This window comes from Myotis brandtii, unplaced genomic scaffold (assembly GCF_000412655.1).
Source record: "Myotis brandtii unplaced genomic scaffold, ASM41265v1 scaffold396, whole genome shotgun sequence".
NCBI lineage: Eukaryota > Metazoa > Chordata > Mammalia > Chiroptera > Vespertilionidae > Myotis > Myotis brandtii.
In genome coordinates, this window is record NW_005365191.1 from 14,161 (window position 1) to 37,833 (window position 23,673).

The 23,673-nt window shown below is 51.9% G+C and overlaps 2 protein-coding genes across 5 annotated transcripts in view; both read left to right on the plus strand.

Moving 5' to 3' along the window:
• The first annotated feature begins 978 nt into the window (after positions 1–978).
• Positions 979–23,673, plus strand: part of LOC102240847 (CD177 antigen-like) — a 50,605-nt gene continuing 27,910 nt past the window's right edge. The window contains exons 1-21 of one of the 4 annotated variants that reach the window (XM_005872903.2): positions 1,110–1,241; positions 1,316–1,456; positions 1,705–1,890; positions 2,548–2,667; positions 2,812–2,928; positions 5,096–5,236; positions 5,488–5,673; positions 6,361–6,480; positions 6,626–6,742; positions 9,071–9,211; positions 9,460–9,645; positions 10,481–10,600; positions 10,746–10,862; positions 13,154–13,294; positions 13,543–13,728; positions 14,399–14,518; positions 14,663–14,827; positions 17,079–17,219; positions 17,901–18,086; positions 18,219–18,350; positions 18,616–19,066. In XM_005872903.2, the coding sequence (XP_005872965.2) occupies positions 1,190–1,241; positions 1,316–1,456; positions 1,705–1,890; positions 2,548–2,667; positions 2,812–2,928; positions 5,096–5,236; positions 5,488–5,673; positions 6,361–6,480; positions 6,626–6,742; positions 9,071–9,211; positions 9,460–9,645; positions 10,481–10,600; positions 10,746–10,862; positions 13,154–13,294; positions 13,543–13,728; positions 14,399–14,518; positions 14,663–14,827; positions 17,079–17,219; positions 17,901–18,086; positions 18,219–18,350; positions 18,616–18,842 (3,042 nt within the window). In that variant the 5' untranslated portion in view covers positions 1,110–1,189 and the 3' untranslated portion in view covers positions 18,843–19,066. Of the gene's footprint in view, positions 1,242–1,315; positions 1,457–1,704; positions 1,891–2,547; positions 2,668–2,811; positions 2,929–5,095; positions 5,237–5,487; positions 5,674–6,360; positions 6,481–6,625; positions 6,743–9,070; positions 9,212–9,459; positions 9,646–10,480; positions 10,601–10,745; positions 10,863–13,153; positions 13,295–13,542; positions 13,729–14,398; positions 14,519–14,662; positions 14,828–17,078; positions 17,220–17,900; positions 18,087–18,218; positions 18,351–18,615; positions 19,067–23,673 lie in introns of those variants that run through there. The other 3 variants (XM_014545076.1, XM_014545078.1, XM_014545077.1) reach the window with 3 other exon arrangements.
• CD177 (CD177 molecule) lies at positions 20,722–22,953 on the plus strand. Its single transcript, XM_005872904.2, has 4 exons — positions 20,722–21,136; positions 21,788–21,973; positions 22,106–22,237; positions 22,503–22,953. Exons 1-4 carry the CDS (start codon positions 20,950–20,952, stop codon positions 22,727–22,729), a joined length of 732 nt encoding a protein of 243 aa, XP_005872966.2. The 5' UTR covers positions 20,722–20,949; the 3' UTR covers positions 22,730–22,953.

Genomic DNA, 23,673 nt, shown 5'->3' on the forward strand with positions numbered 1-23,673 from the left:
GAGTTAGTGGTGCAGACACAGTAGGAGAGAAGAGAAACACCTCTGTGCCTGTGTGGCAAATTTGAAACTTGCAAACAAAAGAAAAATAGAAGGTATAAAAATGTCAAAAATAAGCAGACCATTATGAATTACACATTCATTTCTCTTTCTCCTCTGCTATTTGTTCTCAGCCTTTCTTTTCAAACTTTGCAGCCTCTGCAGTCACTGACAGATGCCCCATATCCTTTCCCTCTCCCTCCAACGAAATGGGCTAGAGCTGATTTGTAGACACCTGCAAAGCTGATTATTAAATATTTAGGGATTTGGCAAGCTGGTTGTCAAACTGTGCATGGCTTCAAAATCAGATGTGGTGGGAGCCTTTGCGCCACAGTAATGGGCCAACATTATGAGATGGGGTTTGTTGATGCTGTTTTTCCAAAAAGCTGGTTTTATAGCACACCACTGTTCCCATCTGTTTCTAGCAGAAAAACTTTGCTTTGTCAAAGAATATTCTAGTTCTTCCATAGCTATTCAATTCCCCCTGCCATACCTCAGCCCCCTCCTGGGTGGCAGGAATTGGAGACTCTAAGCCTGCGTTGTGGAAGGAGGTGAGAGAACAGAGGAAGATGAAAGATAAGTAAAAGAAGAAAAAGAGAAAGCATGAGGGAAGGTCATAAAATAGGGTATTTTAAAAAAGCAATATTGGAAGGAAAGAGAAAGAAAAGAGAAGTAGGTATCTGTGGAGGGGCAGAGGTTAGGGGAGAAAAACCATAGAGACCAGCAAGACCATCACACAATGTCCTCACAGGAAGTTGAGCCATTCCCCACCTGGGGCCAGAAAGTGGCCAGGTTGCCAGGAGAAATGAGGAAACTACCTTCGCAAACTACCCTGAAACAATGTGGGGGTGGGACCCACACCAGTGGAGGCTGGGGTCAGGATGCCTCAGTTTTTAACTGTAGAGGGGTCTGGGAGCCTGGACAACTGGGTCAAAGGGAGGAGAGGGGCCTTAACTCTTGGGTCAGAAGGAGGAGGAAGAACTTGGGTTTCTGGCCTTTAAAGTTGGTGAGACTCAGAATGTGGGCCCAGGCCTTCTTTAGCAACGCCCTCCACTCCCCACCCTTTCCTGGCTGCCCTGGGTGAAGAGAGACATAAAAGGGCCCCTTTTCCTGGGGGAAGAGCAAGAGCAAGAGAATTCTAGCTGCCCCGACCATGAGCTTCATCCTGCTGCCAGCCCTCCTGGGCCTCACCCTCATGCTGCCCCGTGAGTGAAAACACAACTTGGGAGGGGATTTCCTGGGAGGATGGGCTAAGATGGATTTCTTGTTCCCACTTCAGCAATGGAGGCCCTGACCTGTCAGGCAGGAATATGGGAGACTGTGAGGAAAACATCAGAAATGCCCTTGAGTTGGACAGCTGAAGAGGAGTCCTGCAAGGATGGCTGGGGTTGCCAAGATTCGCTGATGCTCATTGAGAATGGTGAGAAAGACCCCAAAGGCCCCAAGCCTGACCCCACCTTCACCTGCACAGGGATATCCCCCCTCCTGACCAGCAGTCTCCAAAGACTCAGCTCCCCTCATGCCAGGAGCTGTCCCCTCCCCAGCAGGAGCAAGCCCTCAGGGGCCCAGTTGTCTCCTCTCCATCCTCTCCCCCAGCCACGATGAAGACTCTCCCTCTAGCACCCTGGAGTCCAGATCCTCACCTGGCCTGCCTCCTTCTTCATCTAGGACCCGAAGTGTTCCTAGTGCTCAGCAAGGGCTGTACCCAGAAGGAGGATCATGAAGCCCGTATCACCCAGCACAGGGAAGGCCCTGGCCTCTCTGTTGTCTCCTACACCCATGTGTGCCGCCACAAGAACCTCTGCAATGACCTCTCCTCCACCAGCCCTGTCTGGACTTTGCCCACCTCTGCAGGTGCGAACAAGGAGTGGGAGGAGGAGGAGCAGGAGAGGACAGGAGAGAGGGGAGGAGGGAAGCACAGAAGGGCTGTTCATTTAGAACCCCTCCCTCCTATCTGGCCTGTGCACACTTCCGCCCCTGACATAGCTTCTTCTAACAGTCCTGGGGCAGGAAACTGGATTGCTCTTCTGAGTTCAGCCCCACCTCAAATTATGACGATAGCCTGAACCCAGGCCATGCTCCTTTGTCTATACTGTTGAGCTTGGCTCACTCATGTTTCATTTAGGATTTGGGTATATCCTCTAAAAGTGAAATTGGCCTATAGCTCTCCAGTGTCCTTTTCTATACTATAAACTGTATTGGAGTTGGGGGTACTTCGTGATTCTCTACTCTTTAGGGCACCTTGTCTGCTTGGATTGTGTAGTGGAAGTTGTGGGTGAAAGCTACCATCGATCTTGCAAGGTCCCCTGTCTTATCTGAGTCACCACTGCCTCTCCCAGGTCTCATGCCCACCCCTTGCTCTCAGAAACCACTCCACTGCAATTTCCAGCACCCCAGGTCTACATGAGACTGAGAAGGTTAATGATGGGGCCACAAAGCAAAGAAGATAGAAGGCACTGGATCCAAATGCAGAGCCCACTAAGTCCTCCCTTCTTCCCTCTCCCCTCCCAGTCCCAGGGTCGGTGCGATGCCCCGTCTGCTTTTCTGAGGAAGGCTGTAATTCTGCAACAGAGCTGACCTGCCCCGTTGGGAACACACACTGCTACAATGGGGTCCTGAAGCTCAGGGGAGGTAAGCTGGGACATCGGGGTCCCTGCTGGCCCTGAGGGTAGCTGAGGGCTGGGGCTCAGAGGAGAGTGGGTTGACTCCTCAGGGTTGGAAGGCCCCAGTGGTGGCATCTCACTCTCCCCCACTCTGCCTGGCCCCTTTCCACAGTTGGCATCCACACCAATCTGAAAGTCCAGGGATGCATGTCCCAAGCAGCCTGCAACCTGCTGAATGAGACTCAGGAAATCGGGGCCTTGTCTGTGCGTGAAAAGTGTGATTCAGATGGTAAGTCCCATGTCTGGAAGGCGAGGCTATACCCACCCTTCAGCCTTGGGGTACGATGACCCTTGTGAAAGTCAGACATGCAAACACATCCCACAAACTCCAACAGACACAAATAATTTAGAAATTTATTACACATTTGGGCATGCACAAAGTGAGGGATTGTCCTGGGAGACGCCCATGGGTGAGCATGACTTTAAGAGGTGTCCAGCTGAAGGGAAAAACAGGCCCAGGGGACCGACATAGGACAGGGTGGGTGGGCCGGCTGTGTTGCCTTTCACTTTATCCATTGGGTGTGGAAGTGAGTGCACAGTGTATGCTTCTCATGCTGGGAGTGATTCATTGCCTTTATTTCTATTTCTCCACACTCTTGACCTTGTGTAGCCCTAGTTCCTTCCCCTTCCCTCTTGCAAGAGCCAAGGAAGGACACTGGGCAGGTCCCCACTCACCCACACAAGCCCAGCCCTTACCAGTACAGCCGACTGAGACTGAGTCTGGCCTGGAGTATCTCAATGAGAAGGACCAATAGCAGGGAGGAGAGTGGGAAGAGGGTCTTCCCTGTCTGAGACTCAGTTTCCTCATCCACCCACAGCACCCAGTCCTTAAAGCCTCAAGGTGAAAGTTCAGTGAATGCAGCAACATTCCTCTGTGTGCTTGGATCTCTCTGCCTAGACTAGGAGCCTTGAGGACAGGGCCTGGATGTCACTGACACCAAGGTTTCTAGCCTGAGGCAACACAAGGGCTGGCTCAGGATGGGAAGTGAGCTTGTACAGGACTCCAAGGTCTCTGGAGGAGACTATAGAGGGCTGAGACCCTAACCCTGCCCTAAAGGGCCTCCAGGACAAGGAGGGGAGACATTACTGTTGCAGATGGTCACAGGGCTGCAGTGAAAGGGGTTGGAGAAGATCTGAGAGGGAAGGTCCTAATATCCTGTGGGTAGGGTGTCAAGGAGGGCTTCACATAGGAGGTGAACTGAAAGACTAGCTACAGTCTATTAGTAGAAGAGGAAAAGGACATTAATAGGCAGAGGAAACAGCCTGTGGGAAGGCCCAGCCGTGGGAATAAACCCACTATTTTCTATAAGGCCTCCCTGGCTGTACCAGAGTAGGTCACATCAAGAGGATGTGACCTTGGACTGTGCAGTGGAAGTGTAGCTGGAACTGGGGGTGATTGCCAGTTTTTCAGGTAGACAACGTAGATGTGGGTGACCTCTGCTATTCCAAGCAGAAGGAACAGTGGTGCAAGGCCAAGGAGGCAGGAAATGGCCTGGAGTGTCTTTGGAATAGATATTGGGGGGTGGGGGAATGAAGAGGGAGGTAGGGAGCCTGGTGGTGGGTCAAGTAGCCACAAAGCCAGACTGAGGGGTTAGTCTTTCTCCTGAGGCACAGGAGCCATGGAAGGGTGTTGAACAGGGAAGAACAGTCTGAATCTCTCCTTTTGATTAGTTCTGTTTAATTGTCTGGCCCTCAGTTCTGGGAGTAGGTAACATTCATTTTCCAGAAGGCATTACTGAAAATAATCAAATGTAACACATACCACACAGACACAGCACAGAATACACACAACAGACAGAACCTCACTCACCCTACCACATGCACATCACACACGACATGAGAAAACAGAAGTAGGCATCTGTGGTGGGGTAAAGGTTAGCCTAGAAAAAAACACAGGAACCAGCCAAGACCCATCACACATTGTCCTCACAGGCAGTTGAGCCATTTCCCCACTTGGGGCCAGAAGATCCCCAGGTTGCCAAAGGAAATGAGAAAAATACCTTCCAAAATTACCCGGAAGCAGTGTGAGGGTGGGGATCCAGACCAGTGGAGCCTGGGGTCAGGATGCTTCAGTTTTTAACTGTAGAGGGGTTGGGAGCCTGGACAACTGGGGCAGAGGGAGGAGAGGAGCCTTGACTCCTAGGTCTGAGGGAGGAGGAAGGACTCGGGTTCTGGCCTTTAAAGTTGGTGAGACTCAGAGTGTGGGCTCAGACTCTCTTGCTAAAGAAGGCCCTCCACTCCCCACCCTTTCCTGGCTGCCCTGGGTGAAGAGAGACATAAAAAGGCTCTGTTTCCTGGGGGAAGAGCAAGAGCAAGAGAATTCTAGTTGCCCCGATCATGAGCTCCATCCTGCTGCCAGCCCTCCTGGGCCTAATGGATTGCTGTTCCCATCTCAGGAGTGAAGGCCCTGACCTGTGAGTTTGGAAGACTGACAATTGTGCGGAAAGCATCAGAACTGCCCGTGAGGTGGACAGTTGGCCAGGAGTCCTGCAAGGACGGCTGGGGTTGCCAAGATTCGCTGATGCTCATTGAGAATGGTGAGAAAGGCCCCAAAGGCCCCAAGCCTGACCCCACCTTCACCTGCACAGGGATATCCCTCCTCCTGACCAGGAGACTCCAAAGACTCGCCCCTGCTCCTCATGCCAGGAGCTGTCCCCTCCCCAGCAGGAGCAAGCCCTCAGGTGCCCAGTTGCTTCCTCTCCAGCTTCTCCCCCGGCCACAACCAAGACTCTCCCTCTAGCACCACAGAGTGCTCATCCTCACCCTGTTTGCCTCCTTCTTCTTCTAGGACCCCAAGTGTTCCTAGCGCTCAGCAAGGGCTGTACCCAGAAGAAGGATCATGAAGCCCGTATCACCCAGCACAGGGAAGGCTCTGGCCTCTCTGTCGTCTCCTACACCCGTGTGTGTCGCCACAAGAACTTCTGCAATGACCTCACCTCCACTGACCCTGTCTGGACCCTGCCCACCTCTGCAGGTGCAAACGAGGAGGGAGAGGAGGAGGAGAGGACAGGAGCTAGGGGATGAGGGGAGCAGAGAAGGGCTGTTCATTTAGAACCCCTCCCTCCCATCTGGCCTGTCCACACTCCCCAGGACTAACTCCCTTGGCACAGCTTCTTCTAACAGTCCTGCGGCAGGAAACTGGACTGCTTTCTGAGTTCAACCTCACCTCAAACTCCACTGATGGCCTGAACCTGGGCAAAGTTCCATTCTCTATACTGTTGCACTTGACTCACTCATGTTTCCAGAAGGCATTCCTGAAAATAATCAAAAAGGATTTCGGTAGATCCTCTTAAAATGAAATTGGTCTATAACACTCCACTGTCCTTTTCTATATCATAAATTGTTTGGGGGGGGTGCGATCCTTTTGATTCTCTGAACTTTGGAGCATGTTGTCTACTTGGACTGAGCAGTGGAAGTGTGAGTGAAATCTACCCTGGTTCCTCCAAGGGCCCGACTCCTGTCTCAGTCACTACTGCCTCTCACAGATCTCATGCCCACCCCCTTGCTCTCTCAGCAACCACTCCACTGCAATTTCCAGCACCCCAGGTCTATATGAGACTGAGGAGGTTGATGATGGGGCCACAAATGCAAAGAGGATAGAAGGCACCAGATCCAAATGCAGAGCCTACTCAGTCTTCCCTTCTTCCCTGTCCCCTCCCAGTCCCAGGGTCGGTGCAGTGCCCAGTCTGCTTTTCTGAGGAAAGCTGTGAATCTGCAACAGAGCTGACCTGCCCCATTGGGCACACACACTGCTACAATGGGACCCTGCAGCTCAGGGGAGGTAAGCTGGGACATCGGGGTCCCTGCCGGCACTGAGGGTAGGGGATGGCTGGGGCTCAGAGGAGAGTGGGCCTGGCTCCTCAGGGTTGGGTGGTCCCAGTGACGGCATCTCACTCTCTCCCCCTCTGCCTGGCTCCGTTCCACAGTTGGCATCTTCACTGATCTGAAAGTCCAGGGATGCATGTCCCAAGCAGCCTGCAACCTGCTTAATGACACTCAGGAAATCGGGGCTTTGTCTGTGAGTGAAAAGTGTGATTCTGACGGTGAGTCCCATATCTGGAAGGCGAGGCTGTCCCCACCTTGCATCCTTAGAGTATGATGACCCTTGTAAACGTCAGACATGCAAACACATCCCACAAACTCCAACAGCCACAAATAATTTAGTTTATTACACATTTGGGCATGCACAAAGTGAGGGATTGTCCTGGTAGGCCCTTTGGGGTGAGCATGCCAAAAGAAGTGTCCAGCTGAAAGGGAGAGAGAGGATCAGGAAGCAGACATAGGACAAGTTGGTGGGCTGGCTGCTTTGCATTGCACTTTATCCATTGTGTGTGGAAGTGAGTGCAAGTGCATGCTTCTCATGCTGGGATTGATGCATTGCCTTCAATTCTATTTCTCCACACTCTTGACCTTGGCTAGCCAAAGTTCCCTTACCTCCCACCACCCTCATCCATACCCCACCCATGGTGCTAGAGCACCCTAGCAGCCCTGTCGCATAGGAAAGAGTGTCAGAGAGAACATCGAGGGTGCTTCAGGTGTGATAGGGTCAGCAAGAGACAAGCAGGGACACTGGGAGGGTCCCCACTCACCTACACAAGCCCAGCCCTTACCAGTACACCCGACTGAGACTGAGACTGAGACTGGTCTGGAGTATCTAAATGAGAAGCACCAATGGCAGGGAGCAGAGTGGGAAGAGGGCCTTCCCTGTCTGAGACTCAGTTTCCTCATCCACCCACAGCACCCAGTCCTTAAAGCCTCAAGGTGAAAGTTCAGTGAATGCAGCAACATTCCTCTGTGTGCTTGGATCTCTCTGAATAGACTGGGAACCTTGAGGACAAGGCCTGGATGTCACTGACACCAAGGTTTCTAGCCTGAGGCAACACAAGGGCTGGCTCAGGATGGGAAGTGAGCTTGTACAGGCTTCCAAGGTCTCCGGTGGAGACTGCAGAGGACTGAGACCCTACCCCTGCCCTAAAGGGCCTCCAGGACGAGGAGGGGAGACATTACTGATTCAGATGGTCACAGGGCTGCAGGGAAATGGGTCTGGGGGAGGTCTGAGGAGGAAGATACTAATGTCCTGCAGGTGGGTGTGTAGGGGGCTTCACAGAGGGGGTGACCTTAAAGATAAGATTCAATCTATTAATAGAAGAGGAAAAGGACATTAATAGGCAGAGGAAACAGCCTGTGCAAAGGCCCAGCCGTGGGAATAAACCTGCTATTTTATAGAAGGGCGCCTTAGCTGTACCTAAGAAGTTCACTTAAAGAGGATGGGGTGTAGCTGGAACTGGGGGTGATTGCCAGTTTTTCAGGTAGACAAGGTAGATGTGGGTGATCTCTGCTATTCCAAGCAGAAGGAACAGTGGTGCAAGTCCAAGAAGGCAGGAAATGACCTGGCATATCTTTGGAATGGATATTGTGGGGGAGTGAAGAGGGAGGTTCGAGGGCTTGGTGGTGGGTCAAGTAGCCACAAAGCCAGACTGAGGGGTTAGTCTTTCTCCTAAGGCACAGGAGCCATGGAAGGGTGTTGAACAAGGAAGAACAATCTGAGTCTCTCCTTTTGATTAGTTGTTTAATTGTCTGGTCCTCAGTTCTGGGAGTAGGTAACATTCATTTTCCAGAAGGCATTCCTAAAACAAATCCAATGTAACCCATACCACACAGCACACAATCACACAATACACACAACAGACATAACCACACTCATTATACCACATGCACACCACACACCACATGAGAAAAGAGAAGGTGGAAGTGACTGCACAGTACATGCTTCTATGATGGGGCAAAGATTAGGATATAAAAACCATAGAGACCAGCCAAGACCTATCACACATTGCTCTTTCAGACAGTTGAGCCATTTCCCCACCGGGGGCCAGAAAGTGGCCAGGTGGCCAAGAGAAATGAGGAAGGTACCTTCTAAAACTACCCTGAAACAGTGTGGGGATGGGGATCCAGACCAGTGGAGTCTGGGGTCAGGACGCCTCAGTTTTTAACTGTAGTGGGGTCTGGGAGCCTGGAAAACTGGGTCAGAGGGAGGAGAGGGGGCCTTGACTCTTGGGTCTGAGGGAGGAGGAAGGATTCGGGCTCTGGGCCTTTAAAGTTGGTGAGACTCAGAGTGTGGGCCCAGGCCTTCTTTAGCAAGGCCCTCCACTCCCCACCCTTTCCTGGCTGCCCTTGGTGAAGAGAGACATAAAAGGGCTCTGTTTCCTGGGTGAAGAGCAGGAGAAAAATAAATCTAGCTGCCCTGACCATGAACCCTGCTCTGTTGCCAGCCCTCCTGGGTCTCACCCTCATGCTGCCCCGAGAGTGAGAACTCCAACATGGGAGAGGATTTACCGGGAGGATGGGCTAAGATGCTGTTCCCACCTCAGGAGTGCAGGCCCTGACCTGTCAGGCGGGAACACTGAGGGCTGTGAGGAAAACATCAGAACTGCCCTTGGAGTGGACAACAGGCGAGGAATTCTGCAAGGATGGCTGGGGTTGCCAAGATTCGCTGATGCTCATTGAGAATGGTGAGAAAGGCCCCAAAGGCCGCAAGCCTGACCCCACCTTCACCTGCACAGGGATATCCCTCCTCCTGAAGAGCAGACTCCAAAATACTCCCTCCCCTCATGCCAGGAGCTGTCCCCTCCTCAGCAGGAGCAAGCCCTTGGGTGCCCAGTTGCCTCCTCTCCAGCCTCTCCCCCGGCCACAACCAAGACTCTCCCTCTAGCACCACAGAGTGCTGATCCTCACCCTGTATGCCTCCCTCTTCATCTAGGACCCCAAGTGTTCCTAACGTTCATCAAGGGCTGTACCCAGAAGGAGGATCATGAGGCCCGTGTCACCCAGCACAGGGAAGGCTCTGGCCTCTCTGTCGTCTCCTACACCCGTGTGTGTCGCCACAAGAACCTCTGCAATGACCTCTCCACGTCCCTCCCTGTCTGGACCCTGCCCACCTCTGAAGGTGCAAACAAGAACGAGGAAGAGGAGGAGGAGGAGGAGGAGGAGGGAAGAAAAAGGATGAGGGGGAGGAGGAAGGTGAGGAGGAGGAAGAGGAGAAGGAGGAGGTGGAGGATCAGGGAGATGTGGAGGAAGAAGAAGATGTGGAGGAGGAGGAGAAAGGAGGGGGAGAGGGGGAGGAGGAAGGGGAGGAGGAGGGGAGAGGATAAGAGCTAGGGGAGGCAGGGAGCACAGAAGCGCTGTTCATTTAGAACGCCTCCGTCCCACCAGCCTGTTCACACTCCCCAGGACTGCCTCCCTCGCACAGCTACTTCTAACAGTCCTGGGGCAGCAAACTGGACTGCTCTTCTTAGTACAACCCCTCTTGAAATTCCAGTGATGGCCTGAACCTGAGCCAAGCTCCTTTCTCCATACTGTTGAGCTTGGCTCACTCACATTTCATTTAGGGTTTGGGTATATCCTCTTAAAGTTAATTTGGCCTGTAGCACTCCACTGTCATTTTCTATATCATAAGCTCTTTTGGAGGGAGGGGGGGTGCTTTGTGATTCTCTACTCTTTGGAACATCTTGTCTACTTGGACTGTGCAGTGGAAGTTGTGGGTGAAATCTACCCTGGTTCCTACAAGGGACCCCCTCCGGTCTCAGTCACCACTGCCTCTCCCAGATCTCATGCCTACCCCCTTGCTCTCTCAGCAATGACTACACTGCAATTGCCAGCACCCCAGTTCTACATGAGACTGAGAAGGTTGATGATGGGGCCACAAATGCGAAAAGGATAGAAGGCACCAGATCCAAATGCAGAGCCCACTCAGTCCTCCCTTCTTCCCTCTCCCCTCCCAGTCCCAGGGTCGGTGCGGTGCCCAGTCTGCTTTTCTGAGGAAGGCTGTAAATCCGCAACAGAGCTGACCTGCCCCATTGGGCACACACACTGCTACAATGGGGTCCTGCAGCTCAGGGGAGGTAAGCTGGGACATCGGGGTCCCTGCTGGACCTGAGGGTAGGGGAGGGCTGGGGCTCAGAGGAAAGTTGGCCTGGCTCCTCAGGGTTGGAAGGTCCCAGTGGTGGCATCTCACTCTCTCCCACTCTGCCTGACCCCTTTCCACAGTTGGCACCTTCACTGATCTGAAAGTCCAGGGATGCATGTCCCAAGCAGCCTGCAACCTGCTGAATGACACTCAGGAAATCGGGGCCTTGTCTGTGAGTGAAAAGTGTGATTCTGATGGTGAGTCACTTGTCTGGAAGATGAGACTGTACCCACCCCTCAGCCTTGGGGTACGATGATCCTTGTGAATGTCAGACGTAAAAACACATCCCACAAACTCCAACAGCCACAAATAATTTAGAAGTTTATTACACATTTGGGAATGCACACAGTGAGGAATTGTCCTGGTAGGCCCTTTGGGGTGAGCATGCCAATAGAAGTGTCCAGCTGAAGGGAAAGACAGGCCAGGGTATACACATCGGACAGGGTGAATGTGCTGGCAGCTTTGCATTGCACTTTATCCATTGTGTGTGGAAGTGAGTGCAAGTGCATGCTTCTCTTGCTGGGAGTGATGCATTTCCTTTAATTCTCTTTCTCCACACTCTTGACCTTGGCTAGCCAAAGTTCCCTTACCTCCCTCCACCCTCATCCATACCCCACCCATGGTGCTAGAGCACCCTAGCAGCCCTGTCGCATAGGAAAGAGTGTCAGAGAGAACATCGAGGGTGCTTCAGGTGTGATAGGGTCAGCAAGAGACAAGCAGGGACACTGGGAGGGTCCCCACTCACCTACACAAGCCCAGCCCTTACCAGTACACCCGACTGAGACTGAGACTGAGACTGGTCTGGAGTATCTAAATGAGAAGCACCAATGGCAGGGAGGAGAGTGGGAAGAGGGCCTTCCCTGTCTGAGACTCAGTTTCCTCATCCACCCACAGCACCCAGTCCTTAAAGCCTCAAGGTGAAAGTTCAGTGAATGCAGCAACATTCCTCTGTGTGCTTGGATCTCTCTGAATAGACTGGGAACCTTGAGGACAAGGCCTGGATGTCACTGACACCAAGGTTTCTAGCCTGAGGCAACACAAGGGCTGGCTCAGGATGGGAAGTGAGCTTGTACAGGCTTCCAAGGTCTCTGGTGGAGACTGCAGAGGACTGAGACCCTACCCCTGCCCTAAAGGGCCTCCAGGACGAGGAGGGGAGACATTACTAATGCAGATGGTCATAGAGGAACTCTGAGGAGGAAGATATTAATGATCTGTGGGTGGGGTATCAAGGAGGGATTCACAGAGGAGGTGACTTAAAGATTAGCTTCAATCTATTAGTAGAAGATGAAAAGGACATTAATAGGCAAAGGAAACAGCATGTGCAAAGGCCCAGCAGAGGGAATAAACCTGCTATTTTATAGAAGGGCTCCTTGGCTGTACCTTAGAAGGTCAAATAAAGAGGTTGGGGTGTAGTTGGAACTGGGAGTGTTTGCCAGTTTTTCAGGTAGACAAGGTAGACATGGGTGACCTCTGCTATTCCAAGCAGAAGGAACAGTGTTGCAAGGCCAAGGAGGCAGGAAATGAACTAGTGTGTCTTTTTAATGGATACTGTGGGAGAGTGAAGTGGGAGATTGGGGGGCCTGGTGGTGGGTCAAGTAGGTACAAAGCCATACTGAGGAGTTAGTCTTTCTCCTGAGGCGCAGGAACCATGGAAGAGTGTTCAATAGGGAAGAACAGTCTGAATCTCTCCTTTTGATTAGTTCTGTTTAATTGTCCAGCCCTCATCCCTGGGACTAGGTAACATTCATTTTCCAGAAGGCATTCCTGAAAATAATCAAATGTAACCCACAGAGACACACAGCACACAATACACACAACAGACATAACCTCACTCATCATACTACATGCACACCACACATCACATGAGAAAGGAGAAGTAGGCATCTGTGGTGGGGTAAAGGTTAGCCAAGAAAAAAACATAAGAACCAGCCAAGACACATTACATAATGTCCTCTCAGGCAGTTGAGCCATTTCCCAACCTGAGGCCAGAAGGTGGCCAGGTGGCCAGGACAAATGAGGAAACTACCTTGACAAACTACCCTGAAACAGTGTGGGGGTGGGGATCCACACCAATAGAGACTGGGGTCAGGATGCCTCAGTTTTTAACTGTAGAGGGGTCTCAGCTCCTGGACAACTGGGTCAGAGGGAGGAGAGGAGCCTTGACTCCTAGGTCTGAGGGAGAAGGAAGGACTCGGGTTTCTGGCCTTTAAAGTTGGAGAGACTCAGAGTGTGTGCCCAGCCCTTCTTTAGCAACGCCCTCCACTCCCCACCCTTTCCTGGCTGCCCTGGGTGAAGAGAGACATAAAAGGGCCCCTTTTCCTGGGGGAAGAGCAAGAGCAAGAGAATTCTAGCTGCCCCGACCATGAGCTTCATCCTGCTGCCAGCCCTCCTGGGCCTCACCCTCATGCTGCCCCGTGAGTGAAAACACAACTTGGGAGGGGATTTCCTGGGAGGATGGGCTAAGATGGATTTGCTGTTCCCACCTCAGGAGTGCAGGCCCTGACCTGTCATTCTGGAAGTTTCTCAACTGTGAGGAATGCATCAGAACTGCCCTTGAGGTGGACATTTGATGAGGAGACCTGCAAGGAAGGCTGGGGTTGCCAAGATTCACTGATGCTCATTGAGAATGGTGAGAAAGGCCCCAAAGGCCCCAAGCCTGACCCCACCTTCACCTGCACAGGGATATCCCCCCTCCTGACCAGTAGTCTCCAAAGACTCAGCTCCCCTCATGCCAGGAGCTGTCCCCTCCCCAGCAGGAGCAAGCCCTCAGGGGCCCAGTTGTCTCCTCTCCATCCTCTCCCCCAGCCACGATGAAGACTCTCCCTCTAGCACCGCAGAGTGCTCATCCTCAACCTGTTGTTTGCCTCCTTCTTCTAGGACCCGAAGTGTTCCTAGCGCTCAGCAAGGGCTGTACCCAGAAGGAGGATCATGAGGCCCGTATCACCCAGCACAGGAAAGGCCCTGGCCTCTCTGTCGTCTCCTACACCCGTGTGTGTCGCCACAAGAACTTCTGCAATGACCTCTCCTCCACCCGCCCTGTCTGGACCCTGCCCCCCTCTGCAGGTGAGAACAAGGAGGGAGAGGAGGAGGAAGAGAGGACAGAAGCTAGGGGAGGAGGGGAGCACAGAGGGGCTATTCATTTAGAATCCCCCCTCCCACCTGCCTGTCCACACTCCCCAGGACTGCCTCCTCGGCACAGCTTCTTCTAACAGTCCTGGGGCAGCAAACTGGACTGCTCTTCCTAGTACAACGCCTCCTCAAATTCCAGTGATGGCCTGAACCTTGGGGAAGCTCCTTTCTCCACACTGTTGAGCTTGCTCACTCATGTTTCATTTAGGTTTTGGGTCTATTCTCTTAAAGTGAAATTGGCCTGTAGCACGCCACTGTCATTTTCTATATCATAAGCTGTTTTGGAGGGAGCGGAGGTGCTTTGTGATTCTCTACTCTTTGGAACATCTTGTCTACTTGGACTGTGCAGTGGAAGTTGTGGGTGAAATCTACCCTGGTTTTCTCCAAGGGACCCCCTCCTGTCTCAGTCACCGCTGCCTCTCCCAGATCTCATGCCCCCGGCCCCTTGCTCTCTCAGCAACCACTGCACTGCAATTGCCAGCACCCCAGTTCTACATGAGACTGAGGAGGTTGATGAGGGGGCCTCAAAAGCGAAGAGGATAGAAGGCACCAGATCCAAATGCAGAGCCCACTCAGTCCTCCCTTCTTCCCTCTCCCCTCCCAGTCCCAGGGTCAGTGCGGTGCCCAGTCTGCTTTTCTGAGGAAGGCTGTAAATCTGCAACAGAGCTGACCTGCCCCGTTGGGAACACGCACTGCTACAATGGGGTCCTGCAGCTCAGGGGAGGTAAGCTGGGACATCAGGGTCCCTTCCAGTCCTGAGGTAGCTGAGGGCTGGTGCTCAGAGGAGAGTGAGCCTGACTTCTCAGGGTTGGATGCTTCCAGTGGTGGCATCTCACTCTCTCCCACTCTGCCTGGCCCCTTCCCACAGTTGGTATCCTCACCGATCTGAAAGTCCAGGGATGCATGTCCCAAGCAGCCTGCAACCTGCTGAATGACACTCAGGAAATCGGGGCCTTGTCTGTGAGTGAAAAGTGTGATTCTGTCGGAGTCCCACGTCGGGATGGAAAAGCTGTACCCAACCTGCAGTCTTCAGGTATGGTGACCCTTCTGAAAGTCAGATGTGCAAACACATCCCACAAACACCAACCAACACCCACAAATAACTTAGAAGTTTATTACACATTCAGTCATGCACAAACTGAGGGATTGTCCTGGTAGCTGCCATGGGGTGAGCATGCCAGTAAGTGGGCCCAGTTGAAGTGGAGAGAGAGGGCCAGGGGTCTGACATAGGACAGGGTGGGTGGGCTGGCTGTGTTCCTTTCACTTTATCCATTGGGTGTGGAAGTGAGTGCAAGTGCATTCCTCTCATGCTGGGAGTGATGCATTGCTTTACATTCTCTTTCTTCACACTCTTGACATTGGGTAGCCCTAGTTCCCTCTGCTCCTCTGCACGCACATCGGTCCTTCACCCATGGTACTAGAAAACCCTAACAGCCCTGCTGCATAGGAAAGAGTGTCAGAGATAAAATGGAGGGTGCTTCAGGTGTGATAGGGTCAGCAAGAGACAAGCAGGGACACTGGGAGGGTCCCCACTCACCTACACAAGCCCAGCCCTTACCAGTACAGCCCGACTGAGACTGAGACTAAGACTGAGACTGAGACTGAGACTGGCCTGTAGTATCTCATGAGAAGCACCAATGGCAGGGAGGAGAATAGGAAAAGGGCCTTCCCTGTCTGAGACTCAGTTTCCTCATCCACCCACAGCACCCAGTTCTTAAAGCCTCAAGGTAAAAGTTCAGTAACATTCCTCTGTGTGCTTGGATCTCTCTGCCTAGACTAGGAGCCTTGAGGACAGGGCCTGGATGTCACTGACACCAAGGTTTCTAGCCTGAGGCAACACAAGGGCTGGCTCAGGATGGGAAGTGAGCTTGTACAGGACTCCAAGGTCTCTGGAGGAGACTACAGAGGCCTGAGACCCTACCTCTGCCCTAAAGGGCCTCCAGGACGAGGAGGGGAGACATTACTGATGCAGATGGTCACAGGGCTGCAGTTTAAGAAGTCTGAGGGAGGTCTGAGGGAGAAGATACTAATGTCCTGCAGGTGGGTGTCAAGGGGGGCTTCACAGAGGAGGTGACCTTAAAGACTAGCTGCAGTCTATTAGTAGAAGAGGAAAAGGACATAAATAGGCTGAGGTCGGGATCTGGCAGTATTGTGCAGCTTAAGGCAACAGGATATCCTAATGGGTGCAACACAGGGTGTAAGAAATGGAGAATTGTTAAGAATGACAGCAATGTTCTCAACTTGAGCAATTACAAGACAGGAGCTACTATTGACCAATACACGAAAGGTGGTGGGGCCAGGCTGGAAGGAGGGCAGCAGGAGCCATGATACTATGGTCTGTGAAGTGGAAAAATGAGCGGTCCTGATCCTGTGGCTGTTTTAAAGGTTACCAATGTAGGTGGATGCTATATTGCCAGCCCAGGAGTTTCGGAATCATGGGACACATCCCTGCTGGTGATGTGATGGCCTTAAGTGAAGGCTCCTGGTTTTCAGAGTGAATTCCTGAGGGCCCCAGAGGGCAAGGTACCTGAGAATAGTCAACAATCACTGTCTTCCCCGTCACTCAACTCAAGGAGCCCTGCTCTGCTAATTGCTAGCAGTAAGCACTGGGAAAGCTGCTTCACAATTCTTCTGCTTCTGTTTTCCATCTTGAAAATAAGGAGGAGGAGGAGGACAGCACCACCTACTTTGGGTATCATTGTGATAAAATGAGGTAACCCAGATGAGGGAGCTCCTTGGGAAACTTAAACGGGCTAATCCATAGAAAGCAATCACAACAAGCAGGCATATAGTAAATGCTCAGTACTCACTAGGCACTGCAATAATTCTGTTTGGAACATGGGGTTTCTCAGTAAAAAGAATATAAGGTGTCAGTCTACACTCCTCATTATCCTAGACTGGAAGCCATGAGGACAGGGCCTGGATGTCACTGACACCAAGGTTTCTAGCCTGGGGCAACACAAGGGCTGGCTCAGCACGTGAAGTGAGTTTGTGCAGGATTCCAAGGTGTCTAATGAAGATGCTAGAGGACTCAGACTCATCCGTCTCTCTCACACCCCAAGCAAGGAGCAGCCTTAAAGGGGTGTTGAGAAAGGTCCCTGCAGATGTTGGAGCAGAAGTGGTGATATGAAGAATAGGGGAGGGTCTCAGACTTCAAAGATCCCTTGTAAGCCTGAGATCAAGGGACTGTGTCCAGGCTACATGTCTGTCCCCAAGCACTGGACCAGGAGGGACAGACATGGCTTGTTCCCAGGCTTACACAGACCCTGATTTATTCTCCCCAGCTCCTCTGACCTGTCAAAAGGGGATCATGCTTCAGATCAAAGAAAACCTGACGCAGAACCCCTTGCCTTGGGACACATTTCCAACCGTGACATGTGATTTGAAGGAGGTGTGTCAGGAGACACTGCTGCTCATAGATTTAGGTGCGTGGACTATGCAACAGGGTGGGGTGGCTGCATGACGTACTGGGTCTTCTGCCCTGGATTCTGTCCCCTGAACTTGCTGCCTGATTCCCACCATGCCTGGAGTTCTACACCTCAGTCTTCCCCTTTCTGACCTTGGTTTCCCCTACACCTCAGTTTCTGACCTTGGTTTCCCCTTCTGAAAAATGGGGCTAGATGCTGGCAGTAATAGTACTGATTGTGCTGGGGTGCTGGGTGGATATATTCGAGGACCCTTGCAAAGATCTGAGAACAGAGCTGGTGTACAGTGACATCGGTGACTTTGTCTGAACCTTATTGAGCACCTGTTGTGTGCCAGCCTCTATAGATGCCATTGGGTGTCTTCCTGCCTCTTTTTCCGTGAGTGAGGAAGCAGAAAATCCAGCAGGGACAGGAGAAAAGAGAGAGTGAGATGGCGGTTGCAATTTGAAAAATGGGAGGTTCCACTTGAGAGGGTGACATTTGAGCAAGAACTGAGAAGTGACAGAGCTGATGGAAGGACTCAGACTCAGGCTCCCTCTTCATCCCACCTGCAACGACCTCTGATCTTGGACTCAGGCATCCTACTTTCACCCTCTGTCTGCTAAGCATCCAGAAAACGCTAGCTCCAGTCTCCCTTGGGAACTCGCCACCCAGCCCAGCTGTCACTCCCTTCCCCCGCAGGACCTAAATCACTCATGGTGGGGAGCAAAGGCTGCAGCAAGACAGAGACACAGAATTCCACCACTATCTCCATCCACTCAGAGCCCCCTGGAGTGCTCGTCGCCTCCTATGCCCATTTCTGTTCCTCCGATGGGTGCAACAGGGCCACAAGTAGCAGTGTCCTGCTGAACTCCCTCCCTCGTCCAGGTATGGGAGCCCAGGGGGATAGGGGAGGCCATGGAGAGATGGGGCCCCAGGGATATGGAGACTCTGGGCTCTAGGAGGGTGACTGCAACTGGGAGCAGAACTGTGCACCCTAACCTTCAATTTTCTCCCCAGCTGCCCCTGTCCCAGGAGGCCTGCAGTGTCCTGCCTGTGTGCAATTCGGTGTATCCTGTTCAAACTCTGTAAACATCATGTGCCCTCCTGGTACCACTCATTGTTATAACGGCTACCTCAATCTCAAAGGAGGTGAGTGCTGAAGGCCAGGTCCCAGGATGAAAGGGTTAGGAGTTTGGATTCACTGGTGCTGCGGTGGGAAGGTGCTTGAGGCCCTGGCTCATGGGCTTGAGTAGGGAAAGAGCTGGAGACTCATATTTCTAGATCTGAGGGTGGCGAGGCCTAAGAGCCTGATCTCCTGGTCTGAGGGGTTAATGGTAGGGTCTGAGATTCTGGATCACAGGAATTTAAGTGTGTATTACTTTGAGACCCCTCTGAGTCAATCTTTACTCTCTAGGTGGGCTGTCCTCTATATTTAGCATTCAGGGCTGCATGGTTCAACCTTCCAGCTCCTTGTTGAACCACACCAAAAATATTGGGCAGTTCATCGCAAGTGAGGGTCCTGAGAATGAAGAAAAGGAAGATAAGATTCGCCAAAGTGGGGCTGTTCCTGTTTGCTGCCTGGCTTGGGTGGTGGGGCTGGGGATATCCCTAGCCCTTTGGTGTGGGATAACCTCCCACTGACTCCATTTACCCATGATTTTTCTCCCCTGCTGACCCCCTAAATACAGCCCTCCCTCTGACCTCATAACCAAACACTGAGTTGTTTTCCCATCTTCTCTGTGAATTCTCATCCACACACACACACACTTTGTGATCTGATAACAAGATATGGAAGAGCCTGGGAGCAGCTGCATTGTTCTTACAGCCACATGTATCTAATAAATAAAGAAATCATCTTTTTTCCCAGTGCTGGGGTTTCTCTATGGGGGGGGGGGAGAGCAGCACACCCAGCCATCTGGCATGGGGGAGGAGAGTAACCCTGTGAGTGATTCACCGTCCCAGGCCTGTCCTTTTCTGGTCTGGTGAACATTTCTGCTCCAGCTTGGGTAGTAGTAGAGCCTTCAGGGTATTTGGGCATCTCTGTGACCTGGGAGGTAAATGTGCACTTTGACTAATGAAGCACCTACTTAGGAGTCAGGTTCCCTACACAAACAGGGGCTTCATCCCACTCAAATCACTTGACATACGGTTTTGTGTGAAGTGGAGAAACAAGAGATCGTGCACAGTTTCCTGAGGCTGGCATCACAGGGTCTGCTACCATTCTAGGAAGACTGAGGAGAAGTTATTACCATTACTAGAATCCTGAGAGAGGGGGCGGGAGGTTTAGAGAGGGCTGCCTGGCAAGAGCTCAGATCTCACTGACACCAAGGTTTCTAGCCTGAGGCAACACAAGGGCTGGCTCAGGATGGGAAGTGAGCTTGTACAGGACTCCAAGGTCTCTGGAGGAGACTACAGAGGCCTGAGACCCTACCTCTGCCCTAAAGGGCCTCCAGGACGAGGAGGGGAGACATTACTGATGCAGATGGTCACAGGGCTGCAGTTTAAGAAGTCTGAGGGAGGTCTGAGGGAGAAGATACTAATGTCCTGCAGGTGGGTGTCAAGGGGGGCTTCACAGAGGAGGTGACCTTAAAGACTAGCTGCAGTCTATTAGTAGAAGAGGAAAAGGACATAAATAGGCTGAGGTCGGGATCTGGCAGTATTGTGCAGCTTAAGGCAACAGGATATCCTAATGGGTGCAACACAGGGTGTAAGAAATGGAGAATTGTTAAGAATGACAGCAATGTTCTCAACTTGAGCAATTACAAGACAGGAGCTACTATTGACCAATACACGAAAGGTGGTGGGGCCAGGCTGGAAGGAGGGCAGCAGGAGCCATGATACTATGGTCTGTGAAGTGGAAAAATGAGCGGTCCTGATCCTGTGGCTGTTTTAAAGGTTACCAATGTAGGTGGATGCTATATTGCCAGCCCAGGAGTTTCGGAATCATGGGACACATCCCTGCTGGTGATGTGATGGCCTTAAGTGAAGGCTCCTGGTTTTCAGAGTGGATTCCTGAGGGCCCCAGAGGGCAAGGTACCTGAGAATAGTCAACAATCACTGTCTTCCCCGTCACTCAACTCAAGGAGCCCTGCTCTGCTAATTGCTAGCAGTAAGCACTGGGAAAGCTGCTTCACAATTCTTCTGCTTCTGTTTTCCATCTTGAAAATAAGGAGGAGGAGGAGGACAGCACCACCTACTTTGGGTATCATTGTGATAAAATGAGGTAACCCAGATGAGGGAGCTCCTTGGGAAACTTAAACGGGCTAATCCATAGAAAGCAATCACAACAAGCAGGCATATAGTAAATGCTCAGTACTCACTAGGCACTGCAATAATTCTGTTTGGAACATGGGGTTTCTCAGTAAAAAGAATATAAGGTGTCAGTCTACACTCCTCATTATCCTAGACTGGAAGCCATGAGGACAGGGCCTGGATGTCACTGACACCAAGGTTTCTAGCCTGGGGCAACACAAGGGCTGGCTCAGCACGTGAAGTGAGTTTGTGCAGGATTCCAAGGTGTCTAATGAAGATGCTAGAGGACTCAGACTCATCCGTCTCTCTCACACCCCAAGCAAGGAGCAGCCTTAAAGGGGTGTTGAGAAAGGTCCCTGCAGATGTTGGAGCAGAAGTGGTGATATGAAGAATAGGGGAGGGTCTCAGACTTCAAAGATCCCTTGTAAGCCTGAGATCAAGGGACTGTGTCCAGGCTACATGTCTGTCCCCAAGCACTGGACCAGGAGGGACAGACATGGCTTGTTCCCAGGCTTACACAGACCCTGATTTATTCTCCCCAGCTCCTCTGACCTGTCAAAAGGGGATCATGCTTCAGATCAAAGAAAACCTGACGCAGAACCCCTTGCCTTGGGACACATTTCCAACCGTGACATGTGATTTGAAGGAGGTGTGTCAGGAGACACTGCTGCTCATAGATGTAGGTGCGTGGACTATGCAACAGGGTGGGGTGGCTGCATGACGTACTGGGTCTTCTGCCCTGGATTCTGTCCCCTGAACTTGCTGCCTGATTCCCACCATGCCTGGAGTTCTACACCTCAGTCTTCCCCTTTCTGACCTTGGTTTCCCCTTCTGAAAAATGGGGCTAGATGCTGGCAGTAATAGTACTGATTGTGCTGGGTAGTCATGAGGATATATTCGAGGACCCTTGCAAAGATCTGAGAACAGAGCTGGTGTACAGTGACATCGGTGACTTTGTCTGAACCTTATTGAGCACCTGTTGTGTGCCAGCCTCTATAGATGCCATTGGGTGTCTTCCTGCCTCTTTTTCCGTGAGTGAGGAAGCAGAAAATCCAGCGGGGACAGGAGAAAAGAGAGAGTGAGATGGCGGTTGCAATTTGAAAAATGGGAGGTTCCACTTGAGAGGGTGACATTTGAGCAAGAACTGAGAAGTGACAGAGCTGATGGAAGGACTCAGACTCAGGCTCCCTCTTCATCCCACCTGCAACGACCTCTGATCTTGGACTCAGGCATCCTACTTTCACCCTCTGTCTGCTAAGCATCCAGAAAACGCTAGCTCCAGTCTCCCTTGGGAACTCGCCACCCAGCCCAGCTGTCACTCCCTTCCCCCGCAGGACCTAAATCACTCATGGTGGGGAGCAAAGGCTGCAGCAAGACAGAGACACAGAATTCCACCACTATCTCCATCCACTCAGAGCCCCCTGGAGTGCTCGTCGCCTCCTATGCCCATTTCTGTTCCTCCGATGGGTGCAACAGGGCCACAAGTAGCAGTGTCCTGCTGAACTCCCTCCCTCGTCCAGGTATGGGAGCCCAGGGGGATAGGGGAGGCCATGGAGAGATGGGGCCCCAGGGATATGGAGACTCTGGGCTCTAGGAGGGTGACTGCAACTGGGAGCAGAACTGTGCACCCTAACCTTCAATTTTCTCCCCAGCTGCCCCTGTCCCAGGAGGCCTGCAGTGTCCTGCCTGTGTGCAATTCGGTGTATCCTGTTCAAACTCTGTAAACATCATGTGCCCTCCTGGTACCACTCATTGTTATAACGGCTACCTCAATCTCAAAGGAGGTGAGTGCTGAAGGCCAGGTCCCAGGATGAAAGGGTTAGGAGTTTGGATTCACTGGTGCTGCGGTGGGAAGGTGCTTGAGGCCCTGGCTCATGGGCTTGAGTAGGGAAAGAGCTGGAGACTCATATTTCTAGATCTGAGGGTGGCGAGGCCTAAGAGCCTGATCTCCTGGTCTGAGGGGTTAATGGTAGGGTCTGAGATTCTGGATCACAGGAATTTAAGTGTGTATTACTTTGAGACCCCTCTGAGTCAATCTTTACTCTCTAGGTGGGCTGTCCTCTATATTTAGCATTCAGGGCTGCATGGTTCAACCTTCCAGCTCCTTGTTGAACCACACCAAAAATATTGGGCAGTTCATCGCAAGTGAGGGTCCTGAGAATGAAGAAAAGGAAGATAAGATTCGCCAAAGTGGGGCTGTTCCTGTTTGCTGCCTGGCTTGGGTGGTGGGGCTGGGGATATCCCTAGCCCTTTGGTGTGGGATAACCTCCCACTGACTCCATTTACCCATGATTTTTCTCCCCTGCTGACTCCCTAAATACTGCCCTCCCTCTGACCTCATAACCAAACACTGAATTGTTTTCCCATCTTCTCTGTGAATTCTCATCCACACACACACACACTTTGTGATCTGATAACAAGATATGGAAGAGCCTGGGAGCAGCTGCATTGTTCTTACAGCCACATGTATCTAATAAATAAAGAAATCATCTTTTTTCCCAGTGCTGGGGTTTCTCTATGGGAGGGGAGGGCAGCACATCCAGCCATCTGGCATGGGGGAGGGGAGGAATCCTGTGAGTGATTCACCATCCCAAACCTGTCCTTCTCTGGTCTGGTGAACATCTCTGTTCTAGCTTGGGTAGTAGCAGAGCCTTCAGGGTATTTGGGCATCCCTGTGACCGGGGAGGTGAAGGCACACTTTGACCAATGAAGCGTCTACTTAGGAGTCAGGTTCCCTGCACAAACAGTGGCTTCATCCCACTCAAATCACTTGACATACGATTTTGTGTGAAGTAGAGAAACAAGAGATCATGCACAGTTTCCTGAGGCTGGCACGGGGTCTGCTACCATTCTAGACCTGAAAGACTGAGGAGAAGTTATTACCATTACTAGAATCCTGAGAGAGGGGGCAGGATGTTTAGAGAGGGCTGCCTGGCAAGAGCTCAGATCTCAGACCAAGTAATCAGTCCAGCCAACAGCAACATTACAGGGAAGGAGCTGGGGAATTGAAGGCCCAACCTCACTCAGTATCCTCCCTCTGGCCTCCTGTCAGGACTCCCCATTGACTGCACCCAGCTGTAAAGCAGGAGATCCCACCGACACAGTCCCCATAGATCTGCCCCCAACAGTGCAGAACAGGGGAAGAAGGGGAAAGAGTGAGTCTGAAAAAGGAAACAGTGTCCAGAACAGTCCACCCTTCTTCTCTTCACATCTACCCCTT